Raw genomic sequence first — 23984 nt, forward strand, 5'->3', positions numbered from 1 at the left:
TTTAAAAGATTCTTGCAAAGAAACCACAGATTAAACGTTGTTTGTTTGATACAAGCACAAGCAAACAACAATAACAGAGCTGACACCTTTACTCTTAGTGTGAGGCCATCAGCCAAAACACAAGGTTAAAAAAAGACCTAGGGGCTTCCCTGGTGGCACAGTGGTTAAGAATCCGCCTACCAGTGCAGGGGACACAGGTTCGAGCCCTGGTCCGGAAAGATCCCACATGCCGTGGAGCAACTAAGCCCGTGCTCCACAACTACTGAGCCTGCGAGCCACACCTACTGAGCCTGTGTGCCACAGCTACTGAAGCCTGTGTGCCGAGAGCCCATGCTCCACAACAAGAGAAGCCACCGCAACTAGAGAAAGCCCGCGCACAGCAACAAAGACCCAACACAGCCAAAAATAAATAAATAAATTTATTTTTTAAAAAAAGACCCAATAAGATCTAACAAGTGGTCTTGAAACCTGAAATTATCAAGACTATTTGAAATACACTTATGCACATTACTGCTAACAGTGAACCTCAAATCCAAGTACATATGGCTACATTGTCATCACAATTATAAGATTTTTAAAAACAAGGATCCAGAATATGAAAACAAATCTCTACAATTTTTTTAGTGATGTTTAAAGGCAAGAAACAACAGCAAAGCAAATTCCAAGTGAATCAAATATTTAAACGTAAAAAAAAATAAAATAAAAATGCTAGAAGGAAACATGGGAATTTTAAAAATAATCTATGTAGGAAATCCTTTCCAAATATGACAATGAAAGACTGATAAATTTGACCAAAAAAAATAAAACAATTCCTGCATAGCCAAAAAAAAATCTTAAACATAGAAAAAGGTGACATACTATATTGATGGGATTATGGAGAAATAGGCATTTTCATGCTACTGCTGGTAGTTGTATAAATTGATAGAACTTTGCTGGGAAGCAATTTGGCAATATCTAATAAAATTACTAATTTACATACCCTTTGACCCAGACCTCTTCCAGGAATTTTCTTACAGATATATTCACAATGTACAAAATGACCACTTAGAAACTACTTAAATACCAATTAACCTAGGACTGGTTAAATAAATTAAGGTACATATATACACTGCAATTCTGTGAAGTGAATCTATGAAAAGGTTCTGAGCTCGGTATGAAATGGTGTGATTTCCAAGACACACTGTTAGGAGAAGAAGACAAGATACAGAACAGTGTTCGTGGTATGCTACCATTTGTATGAAAAATCTGGGAAGGGGGTAGCATAGAGAGATAAAATATAAGATTCCTTATATATTATAAACTAATCTGAAAAAAAATACATAAAAATCTGATATACACTTTGTCACTGGGTAAATAAACAAACTTATGCCAAGAAATTTGAAAAATTCGACAAAATAGACATATTCTTTATGTTCAAAACTGATCTCCTTATCATCCCTGCTCTACCAGGAGTCTTCTCCATCTCAGTTGATGGCAGCTCCAACTTTCCAGTTGCTCAGGTTACTCCCCTCATCCCATCCATCAGCAAATTATGTTAGCTATACCTTCAAAACACAACAGATTAGTCTAAACATATATCCTGACTGTGTGGTGGCTACATGAATCTATATGTGTGTTAAAATTCGTAGACCTGTTACACACGAAAAATTATTTTACTCTATGTTAATTTTAAAATACATTTTTTTAAAAAAGACACCCAGAGGGACTTCCCTGGTGGTCCAGTGGTTAAGGCTCCGTGCTTCTACTGCAAGGGGCAAGGGTTTGATCCCTGGTTGGGGAACTAAGATCCCACATGCCACGTAGCACAGCCAAAAAAAAAAAACAGATACCCAGAATCCAACCACTTCTCACTACCTCAATGACCACCATCTCTTATCTGAAAATTACTACAATATACAATATCCTCCTCACCAGTCTCCATGGTTCTCCTCTTGGCTCCTTGTAGCCTATTTCCTTCCACACAGTAGCCACTGTGGTCCTGATAAAATCTAAACCAGACCATGTCTCTCTTCTGCTCAAAACCCTCTAGTGGGGGCTTTTCCCTGGTGGCGCAGTAGTTAAGAATCCACCTGCCAATGCAGGGGACATGCGTTCGAGCCCTGGTCCGGGAAGATCCCACATGCCACAGAGCAACTAAGCCCATGCACCAGCTACTGAGCCTGCACTCTAGAGCCCGCGAGCCACAACTACTGAAGCCCGGGTGCCACAACTACTGAAGCCTGCGCACCTAGAGCCCGTGCTCCACAGCAAAAGAAGCCACTGCAATGAGAAGCCCGTGCACTGCAATGAAGAGTAGCCCCCGCTTGCCGCAACCAGAGAAAGCCCGCGCACAGCAACAAAAGACCCAATGAAGCCAAAAATAAATAAATTAAATAAATAAATTTATTTAAAAAAAAAAACCTCTAGTGGCTCCCCATTTCATTTGGAGAAAAAGCCAAAATCCTTATAACAGCTACGGAGCCCAAGGCAGTTGGAGCTCCTGTCCCCTGAGACTTCATTTCCTACGGCTCTCCTCATTTACTCCACTCCAGTGGCACTAGCCCTCTGCCCTCCCTTGACTACACCAGGCATGCTTCTACCTACTAGCCTTTGCTCTGCTTCCTCTGCCTGAAACATTCTCTCCCTTGATAGCCTCTTGACTAACACTCTCACCTCCTTCAAGTCTTGCACAAATCTCACCTCTGACCACCTTATTTAATATTTAATAATGCAACCAGCCCTTCTCTTCCCTCCACACCCCTCCCCATCTGTTCTCCTGATTCCTCTTTACACTGCCCAATTTTTTCTTTTTTCTAAAGCAAGTATCATCTTTTAATATAATTTATTTATTATGCTTATTATCTTTTTCTACCACCACCACTATTTTTTCCCTACCACTACAATATAAACTCCATGAGGGCAGGGACCTTCCATCTGTTTTATTCACTGATATATCCCAAGCATCTAGAAAAGTGCCTGGCACAGATTAGGTGTTCAGTAACTAGACTGAACTTAAGACTTAAGATTTAAGAATTTCATCCTAAGATGAGTAAGCAGTGAGGGCACTGAGATAATGGGAGGCCAGTTCACCTAGGATAACACCTACAGCCCACAGGGTGAACTCTGGCTTGTAGTACTTGAGTGAAACAGGAAAGAAGCCACTGGAGAGCTTCCAATAAAGGGATGTGACCTGACTTACTATTTTTAAATCTTCCCATAAAGAAGTCACTGGTGGAGATGGACTTTCAAGCACATTCCATAACACCCCAAAATTCCAACCTTATACTGCCCCCACACACACACAAGAAAAGAAACAGTAAAAGGAAGAATACTCCCAATCAACTTTATGTAGCTAGTAAAATCTTGAAACCAAAAACAAACAAAATAGTTCTAGAAAGGAAAACTACATATTAATCTCTGAACAAATTTTAAGTCCTGAACAAAATACTGGCAAACCAAATTTAGAAACGTATGTCAATAATAATAGCTAGGACTTCCCAGGTGGTCCAGCGGTTAAGACTCCACCCTCCTAATGCAGGGGGCCTGGGTTCGATCCCTGGTCAGGGAACTAGATCCCACATGCCGCAACTAAAAGAGCCCACATGCTGCAAGTAAAGATCCTGCATGCCGCAAAGAAGATCCTGCACGCTGCAAAGAAGATTTCGCATGCGGCAACAAAGATCCTGCGTGCCGCAGCTAAGACCCAGTGCAGCCAAATAAATAAATAAATATTTTTTTAAAAAAAGATTGTTGGGCCTTTCATTAAAAATAATAATAGCTAACATTTATTGAGCACTACGATAAATGAACTAACTCATTTAATCCTAACAACACTACGTTATGACTACTATCACCCATTTTACAGATGAAGAAGCTGACACACATTATGACTACCACCCATTTTACAGATGAAGAAGCTGACACACAGAGAAGCTAAGTAATTTGCCAAAGTCCACAGATAGAAAGTAGAGATCCTGGATTTTAAAAATACCAATGAGATTCTGATTTAACTGCTCCAGGAGTTGGACCCTATATTTTTTAAAGCACCCCAAGAGATGCTGGTATGCTGCCGGGGTTGTGAACCACTGCGCTAAGTCCATCAGCTAAGGCTTCCCCCGCCCTGAGAGAGATTACCTGGACATAGCCAGGGCAAGAGATGTTTTAGTGAGGATTTAAATATGAAACAAGAAGCAGAGAGGAGAAAACACGATTGGTAAGATCCTTTCCAACAAGGAAATTCTATGATCATGTGTCCCCACACCGTCTTTCTAGAATTCTAGAAGGTATAAGATTTCATGCTACAACACCAAACAGATCCAATTCTACTTCATCTTTGGAGAACCTTGTCCGTCAGTTTATTCTCTGGCATGCAGTACCCCCAGCAGAAAAAGAATATGGTAAAACATACTAGTAGCTTGTAATACTAAAGTTATTTTCAGACCAAAAAACAGAGCTCTACTTTATAGAAAGAGCAGCAAAAAGAGGGAATAACTCAAGAGGTCAACCTAATGTTTTTAGAAAGTGTAACTGGAAAATTGTTACTGAGCTGCCCAAAGACCAAGCCTCCTTCCCACTCCACATCTGTTAACTAAAGCTGAAACTACAAAGCAATCCTAACACTACCCTCCCTGTATCCTGTTGTTGACATGGGGAATGTGGCTCTGTGAGGTCAGGAACTGCTGTCACAGGCAGGAAGCAGAGCCAAGGCAACAACTGCTACCCTGCAAAGTTTAGGGGAGGGTTTGTGAGAAGAGATGGGAGGAAATACGGGCTGTCTTGGCTACCCCAGCAGGCTCCAGGAGGTTGGCCTCCAGCCCACTGCCCCATCCATCTCCCCCCACCAAGGAGAAGCACAAGCACTCACGGTTCCCCAAAACAGTGGCAACAGCTACTGCTAACATGACTTCTCTTTGATCCTGTAGAATCAGAGCTCCTCAGCCTTCAAGAAATTGGAACTACTGCAATTCCATCACTTCCCAAAACTACTCTTGCAGTTTGGGCACTGATTTTAAAGCTTTTTCCAGGGTGGGATACAGGAAAAACTATTAAGTCAAATAAATAAAATAACTGCAGATTGAACTCAGTGCCCTCAGACTTGGTTGTTCAGTAGGGTAGGCAAAGAGCCAACTGGTTCTACCACTTTCAATTCTGTGTGCTACTTTCCAGAAATGAGAGCTGATGTAGGTAGTCTCCCTACCTAAAGGGTGTTAGAGACCTAATGGTCCAGCCACATAAAACTTCTGACCATTTCTTCCCACGTTTCTCCCATCTTACGCCTCGGCTGATACTGCCTACCAGGTATGCTCTCTCCCACAACCCTTTCTGAAGTGCTTCTAACCTTCTTTTAAAGCCCAGCTCAAACCTCACTTACTATAAGATGTTCTCCTAAATCCCACACCTACTCCTGTATTAACTTCATTTAAGATCTGTTATAAAATGGCACCCCTCACCCTTTCCCCTTTTTAGATAGCCTTGTATCTGTCTCCAACAAGAAATCTGGCAGACAATGATGAAGTTTCATAGATCTTTGTTCACGTCTTTCAGTATCTCATACAAAGAAGACCTTTAGGAAATATTTGTTAAACAGAACGGAATTCAAGCCACATTCAGAGAAGTTGCTCTGCTGGTCTGACTTTGGTTTGCTATGGACACAATATGGTGCTCTTCCTCTTTACATGTCTTCTTTTGTTAGCTTGCTTTGAATATTAACTCTTTAAAAAGAATTTTACTATTTTCCTTCCTATATATGATTTTTGAGTTTTTTTAATTGAATATAGTTTACATAACATAAAATTCACCCTTTTAAAGTGTACAGTTCATTGGTTCTTAGTATATTCACAAAGTTGTGTAATTTTTACCACTATTTAATTCCAGAATGTTTTCATCAACCCAAAAAAAACCCTGCACCCGTTAGCAGTCACTCCCCACTGCCACTCCACCCCTCCCCCGCCAGCCCCATAACCACAAATCTACTTTCTATCTCTGACATATATGACTTTAACAAAGCTTACAGTACTCTTAACTGTGCTTTTATTATACCTTAAAGCCAAATTTTACCTTCAAAAAGAAACAGTTTCTCTTATTTTAACATAACTATAAACAAAAATGTGATTTAACACAGCAACTTACTAAGGCATCATTTCAGGAGACAAAACAAAAACTCTTACCAGAAAAATCAGCTTACATGTCTACTTTCCCATTTGTTTTTGTTTTGTTAAGCTTCTTACTGAAGTATAATGTTCATATAGAAAAGTACACCTATCATAAGGTATACTTTGATAAGTTTTCAAAAACTGAGTACAAGTATAACCATCATCCAGATCAAAAACCAAACAGAAGCCCCACCATGTCTCTTTCAGTCACTAACCACCTCCAAGAGTAACCACTATCCTGACTTCTAGCAGCATACATTACTTCTGCTTATTCTTGTACTTTTATAAATAGAAGCATATAGTTTGCAACATAGAAAACTTCTACAATGAAATTCTGTGCCTTGTAATACTCACCATAATCTTCTTGTACAAAGCCATGACATTATCATCATCGAATGGTAGAAAGCCACACATAAGGACATATAGGAGTATGCCCATGCTCCAAACATCTGCCTGAGAAGGAGAAAAAAATAATAATTAAAAAAAAATTAGAACGCATTTCAAAATGGCACTACATGGAATCTTCACAGAGCTGGAAAAGAGCTCAGAAATCATCCAATTCAACCTGCTCCTTGTACAGTCTGAAGCCCAGAAAGGAAGGCTTGTCCAAAGTCACCCAGTCAATGGCAGGCCACCCAGGTAGGTCTCTTGACCAGTGACCAGTTCAGTTCAGAGTGACTAGCTCAGTGCACTCCCCTCTAATGCTCAATAGAAAATCACTTCTAGTTGGCTTGGACGGATTCGGCATGATAAGGAAGAAGATGAGATTAAGTCTCTGATTCTTTTTTAAATTTATTTAGGCTGCAGTGGGTCTTAGTTGCAGAATGCAGGATCTTTGCTGTGGCATGGGGGATCTTTTCTTTTTCGTTTTTTTTTTTTCAATTGCGGCATGCATGCGGGATCTAGTTCCCCGACCAGGGATCGAACCTGGGCCCCCTGCACTGGGAGTGCAGAGTCTTACCCACTGGACAACAGGGAAGTCCCTAGGTCTCTGATTCTGAAAGACAAAACTATAGTACTACTCAGGGTTTATTACATATGAGGATTATGTAAACATGCATGAGGATGTCAAAACAAGTCTTAAAATTTACTGCTGATAATCTGCAAATGTAACTAAGCTATACTGTAAAGTCCTCTCTATGTAGAGACACCTTAATAAAATTCAACAATTGATTTTTCAAGGATCGAGAATAGAAATTAGCCTGCCAGCACAAATAGGCCTACAAATCTCAAAAGCCCAGAAAGGATACAGTAGAAACTAACACGATATTGTAAAGCAACTACACTCCAATAAAATTTTTTTTAAAGGGAGGGGAGGGGGCAAGAAAAAAAAGTCCCAGAAAGGAGCTTAGCTTTTACCTTAGGAAAATTTTAAGAGGTAAAAGGGCAGCATGTACCATGTTTAAAGAAAAAAAAAGGTGGGGGGAAAGGACAGAGGGGAGAAATAGAGTTAAAATAACTTCAGCAGCATCACACATCTAGGTAGTACCTATACTAAATAACACAAATTTCACACCTAGTCCTGCCTACCAAATCGCATCAAATTATTAGGACTCAACTAGGAAGCCCCGAGTGAACAATTTACTTTCAAGCAAACACCAGATTTTTCTTCCAAGTTGCAGGAGGTCAGAAATTAACCATTTATGCCTGAAAGATATCAAATGCTTCATCTATAAATTGAGTCTTGACGGCATGGCACTCCTGACCAGGGTGTTATAGTCAAGGTAAAGAGACTACACAGGGAAGAGTGGGCTAACATGGCCTCATCAAATGCCATAAGAAGAGGTCAAAAGAGAGATTACATCTGAGGTTAAAGGAAAAGATGAAGAAAATAGTAGTAACATCCCCACAGAAATCTACAAAAGCCTGCTAGAGAGAAAAAAAAGCAGAAAAAGTATTCTTCAGTTAACGCATCAAAGCACCTTCACTTCACTGTTTTGAAATGGATATGAGAATAAATGAATCAACTAAAACCATAAACCAAAGAAAATACAAGTAAATCTATAAGCTACCAACTGCCAAATAAGAAAAAAATAACTGGGGGGAAGAGGGGTTTGAAACCACTTCCTCTGAGAAATTACAAAATGAATTAGAGATGTTTACCATAGAACATTCCTTAAAGCATGATCTGGACCATGAGCAACAGAATAACCAAAAATACTTTTTTTAGAATGAAGATTGCTAAAGCCCCACCTCAGAAAACAAAACCAAAAACTCTAAACATGCACAGCCCTGAGCTCTGCATATTTTAACAAGTGCCCCCAGACAATTCCTTGGTACACTGTCCTTAAGAAACTGTCCTAGAAGGATAGAAAGTTGAACTAAAATGGATAAGAAAACAAGATCCTATAGGAAAATCTTGATGCATTCAAACCAGCAGGGCCTCATCACCAGACCTCTAGGAATCTTGTGAGCATCAGGCATATGATTACCACTCCTTCTGGGAGACTGAATGGAACAGTGAAAAGAGTAGAGGTGTGCAGTAAGGCCTCACTCAGTTCAAATCTTGACCCATAGTTGCCAGCTGTGACCCTGCAAAGGCACTTAATTTCTGAGCCTCAATTTCTTCATCTTCTTATGAAACAGAGTAACAGTATTTGCTCCAAAGGATTTTTGTGAAAGGATCTATCATGTGGAACGCTTGTGCACTGTTATGGGAATGTAAAATGTTGCTGCCACTACAGAAATGAGTATGGCAGTTCCTCAAAATATTAAAAATAGAATTACCATATGATCTAGCAATTCCACATTTGGGTGTATATCCAAAAGAATTGAAAGCAAGGTCTCAAAGAGATATTTGTTTCTATCAGCATTATTCACAATAACCAAAAGGTGGAAGCAATCCCAGTGTCTACCCATGGATGAATGGAAAAATAAAATGTGATATATACATGCAATGTATGTTATTCAAGCTTAAAAAGGAACGAAATTCTGATACATGCTACACAACATGGATGAAGCTTGAAGATATTACACTATGTGAAATAAAGCAGTCACACACACACAAAAATATTGTATGATTCCACTATACAAGGTACCTAGAATAGTCAAACTCATAGAGACAGAAAGTAAAAGGGGGCTTCCCTGGTGGCACAGTGGTTAAGAATACGCCTGCCAATGCTGGGGACACAGGTTCGAGGCCTGGTCTGGGAAGATCCCGCATGCCGCAGAGCAACTAAGCCCGTGAGCCACAACTACTGAGCCTGTGCTCTAGAGCCCGTGAGCCACAACTACTGAGCCCGTGTGCCACAACTACTGAAGCCCGTGCGCTAGAGCTCGTGCTCCGCAACAAGAGAAGCCACTGCAATGAGAAGCCCGTGCACTGCAACGAAGAGTAGCCCCCACTCAACGCAACTAGAGAAGGCCTGCTTGAAGCAACAAAGACCCAACGTAACCAAAAATAAGTAAATAAATAGATTCTTTAAAAAAAAAAATTCAAATTGAGGGACATTTTACAAAATAACTGGCTTCCTCAAAGATTTCAAGGTCATGAAGATAAAGAAAGCCTAAGGAACTCTTTCAGATTAAAGAAGACCAAAGAAACACAACAATGCGATGCATGATCCTGAATGGAATCCTGGACTAGAGGGAAAATATAGCTATAAAGGACCTTACTGGTACAATTAACACCAGCTGAATATGAACTGTGGATTAAATAATTGTATCAGGGACTTCCCTGGTGGTCCAGTGGTTAAGAATCCACCTTCCAATGCAAGGGGCGTGAGTTCGATCCTTGGTCGGGGAACTAAGATCCCACATGCCACAGGGCAACTAAGCCCAAGCGCTCTAGAGTCCGTGCGCCGCAACTACTGAACCCGCCTACCCTGGAGCCCGCGCACTGCAACGAAGAGCCCACGCACCGCAACCAAGACCCAATGCAGCCAAATAAATAAATATTTAATAAATTGTATCAATGTTAAATTATCTGATTTCAATAACTAAAGTGTGGTTATAAAAGAGAGAGTCCTTCCTTTAGGAAATATATACATGGTATTTAATGATAAAGGGGTATGATGTCTCCAACTTACTCTCAGTTGGTTCAAAAAATAATACACATACAGACAAACATAGAGAATGATAAAACAAATAGGGAAAAATGTAAACAATTATGAATTTGGCTAAATATATACAGAAGTTCCTCATTCCACATTTGTGACTATTCTGTAAGTTTGAGATTATATCCAAATAAAAGGTCACCAAAAACAAGTTAGTCCCCATCTTCTCATGTTACAAATTAAGTAAACCGGCATATCTCAAAGTTTCTCCCACATAACACCAGTTCCAAAAGATGCTCCACGTAAAAAGTGGATTCTGTAGGTGCATAAAATTGAGACTAGCTGCCGTCTGTGATGTTCTACTCTCAAAGGACACTGTACAGGGCTTCCCTGGTGGCGCAGTGGTTGAGAGTCCCCCTGCTGATGCAGGGGACACGGGTTCGTGCCCCGGTCTGGGAAGATCTCACATGCCGTGGAACAGCGGGGCCCATGAGCCATGGCTGCTGAGCCTGCGCGTCCAGAGCCTGTGCTCCGCAATGGCAGAGGCCACACCAGTGAGAGGCCCGCGTACCGCAAAAAAAAAAAAAAAAAAAGACACTGTACAGGAACATATTAAGATTTGGAGATGTCCTTAACTAAAGAAAACTGTTCAACCTAGCATTTCCAGATCTTCTGACAACTAAACCTTTTTAATTTTATGATACTAATATCAGCAAAACCAGTACTCCAGAGAGTGGAAGGGGCTGACTAGCTCGCCGTAGCCAGTGGTTAAGCAGGCAATGCCCAGGCCTTCTGAGCCTGGGCCTCTTACACGGGACTGCTGGCCTTGAATAGTTGGCTGTGAACAAAGTACACGTTTTCTCTGTGCTAACCAGCATCTCTGAAAACTGCACCTATAATCCTGGCCTCATGTTCTACCTGGCTGGACTAATCAGTCTAAAACTATGGCACAGTTAAACACAAAAGCAACCACAACAAGCAACCACAACAACCAGAAATATATCCTTGTTTCAGAAGTATACTGTGTATTATTATATTTACTGCAAGTTGTTCATTTCACTTATTACTTTACATATCTCACTCTCTGAATACACAGCTCTTTGATTAACAAGTTTATTTCTTACCTCATTTCACCCTCAACATACAATGCCTGACTTACTACAGGTCACCAATAAATGTATATTGGTTATATATTGAATTAATCAGTGAATAATTACCTCTGATCCCAGATATGATTTGCCTTGTATTAACTCAGGTGCTGCATAAGCAAGACTCCCACAGCATGTCTGCAGGTGATAGTCCTTGTTACCCTGCCAATAAGATAAAAATGAAACACTTATTAACTACAGCCCTTAAGAAAATTAAAACCCTGATAAACATTCTTCAGCACAAGCAGAGAGATGCTAGATGAAGAATTACCCCAAATAATAAAAATAAAAGACTTCTGCTGCCAACTCAATACTCTGCCTATGTGCATGCACGCACATGTGGCTTCCTCTTCCCCGATTTCCAATACCACGACAACCCAACACAAAAAAAATCCTTCTCCCCTTAGCTCAGTCAAGCCAGGTTCGTACTTCCTAGGCATCCATTAGCATAATAATCAGCTTAGCATACATCCAAGCACCCATGTCTTCCCACTCCCAAGTACTCAAGGAAAAAGGGTTATTTCTCTATGGGACCCTATCTCCAATATCAAATCTTTACAAATACAGAAGAGTTTCTTTTCCCCTAGAGGGAAGAGAGCAAATGCTACACAGAATAGTGCCTTGAGAGTCTGCTTTCTAGACTCGGTTATAACACAAATCATGACCTGAGCTTCCAGATTGTTCAAATGAGGAATCTGCTCAACCTCCTCTGGTCTCCCACAGAAATATGGAGACATAATGAAAATGATACCACTGCCCAACAGTTATACAGAGTTCCACAAATGGCAGATGACTTGTGAAATTGTGAGATTTCATTTACAACTGCTACACACACCCAGAAGTAAGCTCCTCAGCTTAGGAAAGCTGAGGCCACCCTCTCCCAGCCAACCCCTGCTTTTTGAGATGGTGTCTGTGTGGGTTGAATCTGTGGCAGCCATACATAAAGGCTAAGGGAGTCTGTCACACACATTCTCCACTGCCTCCTGTGATGAACATGACTTAAAACCAGCATATCTGCTCAAAGTATGCTTTATCTTTATTGCCTGCTGATCAGAAAAAATGCCTTCTAGCATTTGGTTCCCAGACACGAGACTCGACTGACAATTTCTGAAGAGCCAAGGGAAGAAGAGGAAAATCAGAAAGAATCAGACATTCAGCCAAAGGGGCAAAATCTGCCTCCCTTTGCATGCAGCTAATTCTGATTGGGGCAGGAAATAATCATGGGACTCCAAAGGGCTGAGACAGGTCTGAAATTTCAACATCCTTAATGAGGGTAGACAGCTCATTTTAGAGACTGTGAATACCATCATTAGAGAACTCGGGAGGAAGCTTCCTACAGCAGCCACACAGGAGAAGTTCAAAGTCACCTCAAAGAAAAGGTATGCTGGAGAACACCAGTACCTAACTATGGAGTGCAAATTAAAGAAATATATCACGGTATAAATTTTAAAGTGCATATGGACTTTTTCCTTCTTCTATTAGAAGGAAAGGGGATTGTCTCTCAAAATGTAACTAACTGCTAGTTATATAACCATTTGGATAATAAAGAACAGATTTGCACTAAATTCCCAAAACTCATATCTAAATCAACAAAGGCATCATCTAGTGGCAACACACTCTAACTGCAAGAACACGGTCAATTCAGCATTCACACCGTGACGGCCTCCTGTCACCTAGGTGCTGTAAATTCTCTCACAGCATACCCATGGGGTCTTCAGCAGGACCAACCCTGGACCTAGAGCAGTGGTTTTCAACCTTGGTTGTATATTAAAATCATCTAGAGAACTTATAAAAACCATGAAATGGAACATTCTTCTCAATGGACGCAACCAGGCTCAATAAAGACTAGGTGGAAGTCAGTGTAAGATAACATACTAAGAAGAACACTGACAAAGGAAATAAATGCATTTTTATCTCCACACTTACCTTGGGTTTTGCACAGAGACCAAAGTCGATCAGCTTTAATTTATGATCTTCATCAAACAACAAATTTTCCTGAAAAAACAAAGATATTTTCATGACTATATACTGTCTTCCTTATATCACATCCCACCTCTAGCTATTTCTAAAATCACTTTAAGGTTGTTTATATTAAACAGCGTGGGTACAAGAATGAAAATCATTAAAAAAGAATGAAATGACAAGAACATAAGGGAAGAGAAGATGAATGTTGATAACTATCCTGCTTCCCCTCAAGACACATTAGCATAAACCATTTTCTCTTTGGTGCTCTGAGGTTCAACTACAAGCAAACACAATGTGTGCCAAAAGCAAGTTTGAACAAAAAGAGCAAGTCTGAACTCAAATCAAAGTGTTGGATATAAACAGAGGGAATGGATAGAAACAGGGGAAAGGATAGAAACTGCCATATCTTGTTAGACCAATTCTAGGTCCCTAACCCTAGTACCAAATAACATTAAAATCCATGTTCACCATCATGCATATCAGTCAGAGCCTACAGACTTAAGAGTATCAAATTTTTATTCTGTCCTTGAAAAGTTGAGTCTGTTCATTCCACTGAACTGTTCCTTTCTGAAGCATAATGGAATGAAAATTAAAGGAAGATGGTGTCAGGAAGAGAGTATTGAGAGGAAAATACTCAATGACAATATTCTCAAAGAAAATACTACAACTCTTCTTTCCTAGAAATAAAACCCTGAGGTTCATATTCTGCAGCTGACTACAAAGATATTTATAATGTCACACATGATTGACAGAGAAAAAGAATGCCAATAATAAGTCTAACCAGAAGAGCCTACCAGGAGTCAAAAGTCAAGGAGGAAAAAGAAGTGATACATTAGGAATAGAACAACAACAACAACAAAAAGCAAAGTCCAGACAAATTCTAAACAGAAAGAACATTTGGAAACCTAGTAATGACAGGTAAATGATGTTGAACTCTCAGGTGACCATCTGTGAAGCAGTCACTTACTGGTTTGAGGTCCCTGTGAGCAAAGCCTTGGCTGTGCACGTAAGCAACTGCAGACACTATCTGACGGAAGACAACTCGGGTCTCCTCCTCCGACAGGCGATCCTGGGAAATTATGTAGTCAAACAGCTCTCCTCCAGGGCAATACTTAAAGAGCAATAGTCACATAAATATTGTTACTACTTACAGAAATCACTTCAGAGGAATTTAAAATAAAAAATTATACCTAACTCAGAGATATTATTAATTCAATTTACAAGCAAGGGAACAAACTAAGTAAGGCACATTCAAAAATACACTCTCAGTATTCCAAGAAAGAGAACAACAGCTTTTGGTCTCGAGCAGTTTTATTACCAGTAAGTAGAAGTAGAACCAACTACCACTGTGATTTTAAGTTCATTCAGGGTTTTTAGATTTTTATAGCAAAGTATTAATACCCATTCTAATCTTAATGCACTCACATTTAGTGTAGTTACTTGAAACAAACAAAAACCCAGCAGCAATTATTGCTTCTCCATTCGGAAGATCAGTGATTTTTAGTCTATACCAGAAAGAACCAATTATACACAAGTTCCTCAGAGGCTACAAAAGAACGGGTACCAGAGCACAAAGCTCTATCTAGGTTTTCCATCCCTTCTTCACCAGAGCAGCTCCACTATTCTGTAAGTGGGGGCTTCCATTTAAGATTTCATTTCATTTTAGCAATATCAATTAAAATTACAGATGGAGATAGCCTATGACCTCATACGTTCACATTTCGGAACTGTTCCTATAGATACACTCTCACATCAAAAAACAATGCACGTTTAAGATCATTCACTGCAGCAGCATAGCTTGTAACAGCAAAAGACTGGAAACAACACGAATGTACTCACACTACATAAAATGGCATTCCATGCAGCCATAAAAAGAAGGAAGAAAAAAAAAAAGAGGAAACTCTTTATAAGCTGATATGAAACAATCTCCAATATTAAGTGAAAAAAGCAAGGTGTAAAAGAGAATATACTGATATAATGACTTGCAAAAAGCATTATGCTGAATAAAAGAAGCCAAATACAAAAGAATACACACTGTATGATCCTATTTTTATCAAGCTCTAGAATAGGTAAAACTAATCTCTGGTGATAAAAATCAGGTCAGTGGTTGTTGAGAAGGGCACTGGGATGGTGGGGTAACAGGGATTAACTTCAAGGGTCAGGAGAAAACTTTCTAGTGTAGTGGAAATGTTTTACACCCTGAGTGGGGTGGGAAATACATGGGTATGTACCTTTTTCAAAAACTATGTACCTAATGTGTTCATTTTCTTGTATATAAATTATACTTAGTCAATTTTTTAAATGCTATCCAATAAGATTTACATAAAGAAAACAGCCTACTTTGTATTTTCAAATAAAGAAATACAAAATAGAGTAAAACAGAAACATCAAAAATCTCTATGAATATGCATTGATGGTCTCCAAGCTAACATGTTAAATAGGGGGGAAAAAAGGTACAGAATAATATTATAGTATGTGACCATTTGTATGACAGAAACCAGTAAGCTACACATAAATATATGTGAAAACACATATATATATATATATATATATATAAAATATACATAGGTATTTCTAAGTACACGGAAAATACATAGGAAACCAAAAAAGTAAGTGATTAACATAAGGGAAAGGAAACAGGATGACTGGGACAGAGGAGAGAGAGAATTTTACTTTTCAATATATACTCTCTCGTATCTTTTTTTTTTTTAATATTTATTTTTTTAATTTATTTTCTTTCTTTTTTTTTTTTTTTGGCTGTGTCTTAGTTGTGGCACGCAGCATCTTCCTCAACGCATGCAGGATCTTTCATTGCGGCGCAGGCCTCTCTCTAGTTGTGGCGTGCAGGTTTTCTCTCTCTAGTTGTGGACCACAGGCTCCAGAGCACAGGGCCTCTGTAGTTCGCGGAACGCACGCTCTCTAGTTGAGGCACATGGGCTCAGTAGTTGTGGCACGCAGGCTTAGTTGCCCCACAGCATGTGGGATCTTAGTTCCCCAACCAGGGATCAAACCTGCATCTCCTGCATTGGAAGGCAGACTCTCCACCACTGGACCACCAGGGAAGTCCCCTCTCTTGTATCCTTTAAATTTTGTCCCAGGTTCATGGATTTTGGGTTTTTTTGAAGTATTTAATTTGGACAAAAGGATCAACTTTTAAAAAGGCTTTAAATTCACCACTGTAAACCATGTGGGTGGATCTACAGTGTAATAAAGAGAAAATGGCCATATGTCCAAAACTTTCAGCATTATGAATTTTAAAATGTGCTTTTAAAACAGAGTTAGTTAATCTGTCAAAATGATGTGCAGTTACAAATTATTTGGCTGAGACTAAGGAAAATGAAACGAAATGAATGATACATGTTCTAAAGACTTTACATTTCAAGCCAAAAGGGGCAGGTTAAAACCTGAAAGAGTTTGGTTCAAATAACACATACATTAAAGTCTACCTATAGGCTGCGGGTTGAACTGTGTCATTCCAAAAAGATATGTTTAAGTCCTAACACCTGGTACCAGTGAATGTGACCTTATATGTCAATAAGGTCTTTATAGATGTAATCAAGTTAGAATGAGGTCATACTGGATTAGGGTGGAACCTAATCCAATTGTTTGTATCCTTGTATGAAGAGATAAATTTGGACACAGACACAGACACACAGGTAAGACAACACCATTTGAAGACAGAGGCAGAGATGGTGCATCTATAAGCCGAGGAATGCCAAGGATTGCCAGCAACCATCTGAAACTAGGAAAGAGGCATAGAACAGATGATTCAGAAGGAAGCAACCATGTACACACCTTGATTTCAGACTTCTAACCTCCAGAACTATGAGACAGTAAGTTCCTATTTTAAACCACATTTGTGGCAGCCCTAGGCTAATACATCATATAACACTGAAATGAATCCTTCCCTCTAGGAACAAATTCTAACATATTCTGTCCACTAAATTACACCATCCCATTAGGAGGGTATCAGAAAGGATACATTTACAATGTATCTCCAATTTATTATATATGCCTACTTGATCTAAATTGTTACAGAACTCAAACAGGTAAGCCATTTAACATTTAATCTTTCATCAAAAAGAGTCATGTACCAAAATGTTCATTGCAGCTCTATTTACAATAGCCCGGAGATGGAAACAACCTAAGTGCCCATCATCGGATGAATGGATAAAGAAGATGTGGCACATATATACAATGGAATATTACTCAGCCATAAAAAGAAACGAAATTGAGCTATTTGTAATGAGGTGGATACACCTAGAGTCTGTCATACAGAGTGAAGTAAGTCAGAAAGAAAAAGACAAATACCGTATGCTAACACATATATATGGAATTTAAGAAAAAAAAAATGTCATGAAGAACCTAGGGGTAAGACAGGAATAAAGACACAGACCTACTGGAGAACGGACTTGAGGATATGGGGAGGGGAAAGGGTGAGCTGTGACAGGGCGAGAGAGAGTCATGGACATATACACACTAACAAACGTAAGGTAGATAGCTAGTGGGAAGCAGCCGCATGGCACAGGGATATCGGCTCGGTGCTTTGTGACCACCTGGAGGGGTGGGATAGGGAGGGTGGGAGGGAGGGAGACGCAAGAGGGAAGAGATATGGGAACATATGTATATGTATAACTGATTCACTTTGTTATAAAGCAGAAACTAACACACCATTGTAAAGCAATTATACCCCAATAAAGATGTTTAAAAAAAAAAATTTAATCTTTCAGGTGAAATGTACTTTTCCCATAACTATTGATAAAATGAGTGAGAATGGTCTGAATGTTTGTGTCCCTCCAAAAATTCATGTGTTGAAATCCTAACCCCCAAAGATGGTGGCATTAGAAAGTGGGGCCTTTGGGAGGTGATTAAGACATGAGGGCAGAGCCCTCATGAATGAAATTAGTGCTCTTCTAAAAGAGGCTCCAGAGAGATCCCTAGCCCTTTCTATCATATAAGGACACAGCAATAAGGTACCAGTTATGAACCAAGAAGAGTGCCCTCACCCGACCATGATGGTGCCTTGATCTTGGAATTCCCAGCCTCCAGAATTGTAAGAAATGATTCTGTTGTTCAGAAGCTTCCCAGTCTGTGATATCTTGTTACAGCAGCCCAAACAGACTAAGACAATGACCAAATAACTTTAGGTCTCTGGAACATACTACTGACCTCGAGAACCATGAATATTTTGTTGGCTGTCTCTATCACATGGTAGAGTTGACATATATGCTGATGTCTCAAGTTCTTCAAGGCATCAATTTCTGTTTTGACCCGGGGCAAATCACTCTGTGACAAAACATTTCATTAAATGAGCAATAAACCTATTTGGGAAGTGCTCCAAGCATCAATATCACCAACTTTAATACTAAGTAGCAAAAGCAATCAACAGCCTCAAAACAATTTGTTCAACAATATAGAAATAAAAAACAAAACTTATTTGTGTGTACATTTTAAAAAGGCCTTGAGGGTTTTATGAAAGACAAGCTCAGTGTGGGGCAATAGTAAAACATCTAGAAAAATTAAAATAATCTCAGACTCCCTTTAGAAGGTTAGCATTCCAAACAAGGAAAATGACAGAAACACTACTCAGTGTACATGCCTTGGCTACCACTTCGGTCCCAGCAATGTCCATTAAGAAGCATGCTGAGCTAAAAATTGGTGAATGTACATTAAAGGTATTCACTGTCTCAGTCTTCCAACTTTTCAAGGAGCTTGAAATTTTTCAAAATAAGAAGTTGGGGGACTTCCTGGTGGTCCAGTGGGTAAGATTCCATGCTCCCAATGCTGAAGGCCTGAGTTCGATCCCTGGTCGGGGAACTAGATCCCACATGCATGCTGTAACTAAGAAATCCACATGCAGCAACTAAAGAGCCTGTGTGCTGCAACTGAGACCTGGCACAGCCTAAATAAATAATAAATATTTTTTTAAAAAAAAAAAAAAAAAAGAAGTTGGTTGGGGAGGAGGGTAAACCAAGTTGAAAAACTTTCAAAGTCCATATTAAAGATAGAAATCCAGATATCCATGAAGTAAACAAGTAAAATTTTATTATAAAAAGGGATTTGATCTAATGATCTGTGGTTTAATATCCAATTATCTAGGGCCATGCAACCAGATATTAGTTCTTAACCAAGAATCAATTGTAACTTTGACTATTTTGATATGATAATTTTTTTTTCCTTCTTTTTTGGGGGATGTGGGAGTCTGATGACTAAAACCCTGAAAGTAATCAAAATATTTTTAAAGTCCCAAGAAGTAACTAAAATAAACATAGTAACAATAAAAAATACAAAAACAAGTTTAGAAATAATGAACTAATATCATCATATTGATGATTTAGAATAAGTTTTGAGTACTCATGTGGTAATGCATTTTGTAATAACAGTTCACATTTTGTCTGCTATTTAAGTGTTTGCTGTGTCCAAGTAAATAAGTCATACTAAAGTTATAACTGAAGTTGAAATTGCTTAAGGGAATTAATCAGTTTTGTAACCAATGTTTAAATGCTCAAGAAAAATGTTTTTTAATACCTTTTTATTAGTTTAATAGAGTATTGAGCACTGAAAACAAAAATATTGAAGGAGAGCCTGAATTGTCAGTTGATAGGTTATTAAAAATAATTTCTGATATAGATCATTGTGTGATTCTGGCATATATTTCAGAAGGAGTTCAAAGAAGTGAGTGATGTTATTATAACAAAACATATTCTCTTTGACTAATTTATGTATGTTAATCAGCACTTCCATCCTTAAAAATAAAGTAACAATTGATATTAAACTCTGTCTCGTCCTAACAAAAAGAGAGACCCCCAAAAAAGTCCAACGTGTCTCATATAAATATGCATTTTCAGTAAAGTGATTTTTATGTTTGATAATTATCAACACATAAAATGTTTGTGCTGTTTTACTCAACTGTATACTAATAATAATTATAATGCTAACTCAATCGCAAAGAATAAAAAACTTTAACCCTCAGAGATTTTTGGTCAGAGGACAAAAAAAAAGATTTAAAAAAAATTTTTTTAATTTATCTCCAAAAAGACAAACAATCACAGATGCATACTAAGAGACTAGTGAATTCTCAGCAGAAAGAGACCAGAACAAAGCATAGAAACGAAACCATACAAGAGATGGTAGAAAGAATTAGAAAAAAAAAGACCACTCAGGATGACTTCAAACACTGGGAAGGGTATATAATGCCCAAAGACCATCAAAAGAGACAGATCCTCCCTTAATAGAAAAATGGAAAACTTTATGCACATTATAGCCAAGATCACAAATTAAATGGGCTGCTTTAGAAGGTAATGAGCAACTCAATCCTAGAAGCATTCATGTAGAGGAAAAAAAGGCTGATTAAGAAAAGGATTTCATAATTTCTAATAATAGTTAGAATAAATTTTGAGTAAAATTTATTCTTTGAATAAAATTCTGGGACATAAGATCGATCTATACTATAAAGTAGATCAACATTTAGTAAGGGTATCATGAGAAGATAAAGAAGGGAAATATCAATACGCAGAAACACCTACAAGACTATGAAACAACTGCAGAAAAATGGACCCTGTCAACTTCAAATATGTGCCATTGCCCTGTATTAAAATTAAGAACAAAGTAACTCCTTCCCCAGATTACTTTTTTTTTTAAATTTATTTATTTATTTATTTGGCTGCATTGGGTCTTCATTGCTACGCACAGGCTTTCTCTAGTTGCGGCGAGCGGGAGCTACTCTTTGTTGCAGTGCGCAGGCTTCTCATTGCGGTGGTTTCTCTCGTTGAGGAGCACGGGCTCTAGGCACGTGGGCTTCAGTAGTTGTGGCTCGCAGGCTCTAGAATGCAGGCTCAGTAGTTGTGGCGCACAGGCTTAGTTGCTCCGTGGCATGTGGGATCTTCCTGGACCAGGGATTGAACCCATGTCCCCTGCACTGGCAGGCAGATTCTTAACCACTGTGCCACAAGGGAAGTCCCCAGATTACTTTTTAAAACCATAGATTTATACATAACTGGCTATGGAAATATTATTCTAATAAAAGAGCAGTAACTAGAACATTAGAGCAAATTCAAGTTTTAATTCACAAAACTGATCTATAAGTATTTTTTAAGTAATGTTAAACTTACCCCTAGTGCATTTTTATCCATGATTTTTATAGCTACCAGTTCTCCAGTGAGGATATGGAAGGCAAGTTTGACCTTTGCAAAGCCACCTAAGTATGGGAAAATGTATTATGAAGAGAGAAGCAAACTAACTTAAATATCATCATCAGAGCAAACTGAGAACTCAGGCACAAAAAACCTTTCCACATACTTTTATAAGGGTCTATTGATCTATATTTTTCTGAAGTTTGTGGCCCTTTTTTCTTGTTGCTTCCAAAGTGTTGGCCATGATCCTAGCCTCTCCTCATCCAATGACTAACTAAAGACTCTTCGCCATGATAGGATATCTTTAATTTTGCAATGAAGAAGTAGGAAAAAAGGATTCATTCTCTAGAAATTTGTTTTATAATTAACATTGCAATTAAACCTGCTTTATAATTAACATTGCCAGAACACAATATGAAGTTGGAGAGACAAAAGACAAGTAATATGAAATTTCCATTCAGTGTTAAAACTGTAAAAATAAGCAATTATGTTTCAAAACTGGCTCAAAAGCTGGATAAAGGTCTACATTTAGGTATCTAAAAGAAACCGCCAGCTGAGCGCTTCTAGAAAGAAGCTCCTGGTAGTTCCTCCCATGGTCTTCCTCATCTCAGTAAATGGCAACTCCATCTTCCCAGGTGCTCAGGCCAAAAATCCAGAAGCCATTTTTAGCCCCTCGCTTTTGTCTCACACCACATATCCAACCCTCCAACAAATCACACTGGCTCTGTCTTCAAAAATATATTAATGTTTACCTTGGGAGAAAGGCAGCAGGCACTGACTAGAAATTTCTATGTCCTGATCTGAGCAGGGAACATACGGGTATATGTGTACAAAAACTCCATCAAAATTAGTACACTTTGCTTATTTTACTATGTGTTATGCCTCAATATACTTACTTATACTTAAATGTACATATGTGTGTATATATCTGTATACAGAATCTCACTCCTTTCTATACACAGAATCTCACTACCTTCAATTCTATCACCATCCAAGTCACCATCATCTCCAGTATCACTCACCTAAATTATTGCAATAACCTTCTAACATCTATGTTTTTCCATCCTTGCCCTCTCCCAGCCAGTCTTTTCACAACCAAGCAGCCAGAGTGAACCTTAAAAACAAAAGGTCAGACCACTACTTGGCTCAAAACTCTCTAGTGACTTTTATTCTAAATAAAATGAACCACAAGGCCCCTCCTACAATTCTCTCTCTTGCTCCACTTTTTCTTACTAAAATAGGTTGAAGAATTTTAAAACTACATAAGTTAGGCTAAAAAGCTCTTGGCTGCCCAAATACACTATACTCTCAAATAGATGACCTATCCTCTCCAAGAAGAAAATAATTACCTGTCCCAACAGTTTCATATAATTCATAGTATTTGAGAAGTTCATCATAATCTTTCATAGTCCTCCTGGAAGTTTACTCAAAATTATAAAAAGAACCTGTAAGACAAAAACAAAAACAGTACATGATCAAAAAAGGAACTATTAAGAGACTATCTCCTTCATTCTTATTGAGATCCCTAAAAAATAAAAATAGAGCTACTGTATAAAAAAAAAAGAGAGAGACTATCGCCTTCATTCTTGTAACTACAAATATAAATAAGTCTTAGGCATATAAATGATACTGGAAAAACTGATTAGCCATATAAAAAAAATGGATTCCTATCTCACACCATACATAAGAATCAATTCCAGATCAAATAAAGACTTAAATATGAAAGGTAAGCCTTTGAAGTTTTAATATAGTATTGTCATCATTTCAGGATAGAAGAGGATCTTTTAAATAGACACAGAAAGTGCTAATCATAAAAAATAATAATAGAGAATTCTCTGGCAGTCCAGTGGTTAGGACTCCAGGCCCTCACTGCCGAGGGCCCAGGTTCAATCCCTGGTCGGGGAACTAAACTCCCACAAGCCGTGTGGCAAGGCCAAAACTAAAAAAATTTTAAAAATAGATAGATAGATAAATTTTAAAAAGCTAGCATTATTTAAATAAATAAATAAATATTAAATAACACTGAAATTAAGAACCTCTGCATATCCAATGACATCATTTAAGAAAAAAACAACATAAATATGAGAAAATATTTGCAACACTTATAACAGTGGACTTTCATCCAGAATACATATACTCCATCACAACAATATAGAAAAAGACAACCCCACAGAAAAATAAGCAAATGAAATAAAAAGGCATTTCACAAATAAACACAAATAACCAATAAAAAGATGAAAAAAGGCTCAATTTCATTAGTCATCAGGGATATGCAAATTAAGACTCCAATGATATACAATTTTAAGATACATGTAATGAGATACATATTTTATTATGCTTCACAACTTACGTGTGTTACATATACTCTGTTTGTTTGTTTGTTTGTTTGTTTATGGCCATATTGGGTCTTTGTTGCTGTGCACAGGCTTTCTCTAGTTGTGGCGAGCGGGGGCTACTCTTTGTTGTGGTGCACAGGCTTCTCATTGCAGTGGCTTCTCTGGTTGCACAGCATGGGCTCTAGGCATGTGGGTGGGCTTCAGTAGTTGTGGCACACGGGCTCAGCTGCATGTGGGATCTTCCCGGACCAGGGATCGAACCTGTGTCCCCTGCATT

General features: G+C 38.6%; 1 protein-coding gene across 5 annotated transcripts in view; it reads right to left on the reverse strand.

The window, feature by feature from the left end:
- MELK (maternal embryonic leucine zipper kinase) overlaps positions 1 to 23984 on the reverse strand; it is a 78391-nt gene that overhangs the window by 47919 nt on the left and 6488 nt on the right. For 4 of the 5 annotated variants that reach the window (XM_067743937.1, XM_067743932.1, XM_067743935.1 and 1 more), the window contains exons 2-8: positions 22721 to 22816; positions 21351 to 21436; positions 18409 to 18525; positions 14207 to 14350; positions 13201 to 13269; positions 11344 to 11436; positions 6486 to 6584 (exon numbers count right to left, since the gene is read on the reverse strand). In XM_067743937.1, coding sequence (XP_067600038.1) covers positions 6486 to 6584; positions 11344 to 11436; positions 13201 to 13269; positions 14207 to 14350; positions 18409 to 18525; positions 21351 to 21436; positions 22721 to 22778 — 666 coding nt within the window. In that variant the 5' untranslated portion in view covers positions 22779 to 22816. Of the gene's footprint in view, positions 1 to 6485; positions 6585 to 11343; positions 11437 to 13200; positions 13270 to 14206; positions 14351 to 18408; positions 18526 to 21350; positions 21437 to 22720; positions 22817 to 23721; positions 23978 to 23984 lie in introns of all 5 variants that reach the window. The other variant, XM_067743934.1, reaches the window with a different exon arrangement.

Source organism: Pseudorca crassidens, chromosome 7 (assembly GCF_039906515.1).
Source record: "Pseudorca crassidens isolate mPseCra1 chromosome 7, mPseCra1.hap1, whole genome shotgun sequence".
In the NCBI taxonomy this organism is placed as follows: domain Eukaryota; kingdom Metazoa; phylum Chordata; class Mammalia; order Artiodactyla; family Delphinidae; genus Pseudorca; species Pseudorca crassidens.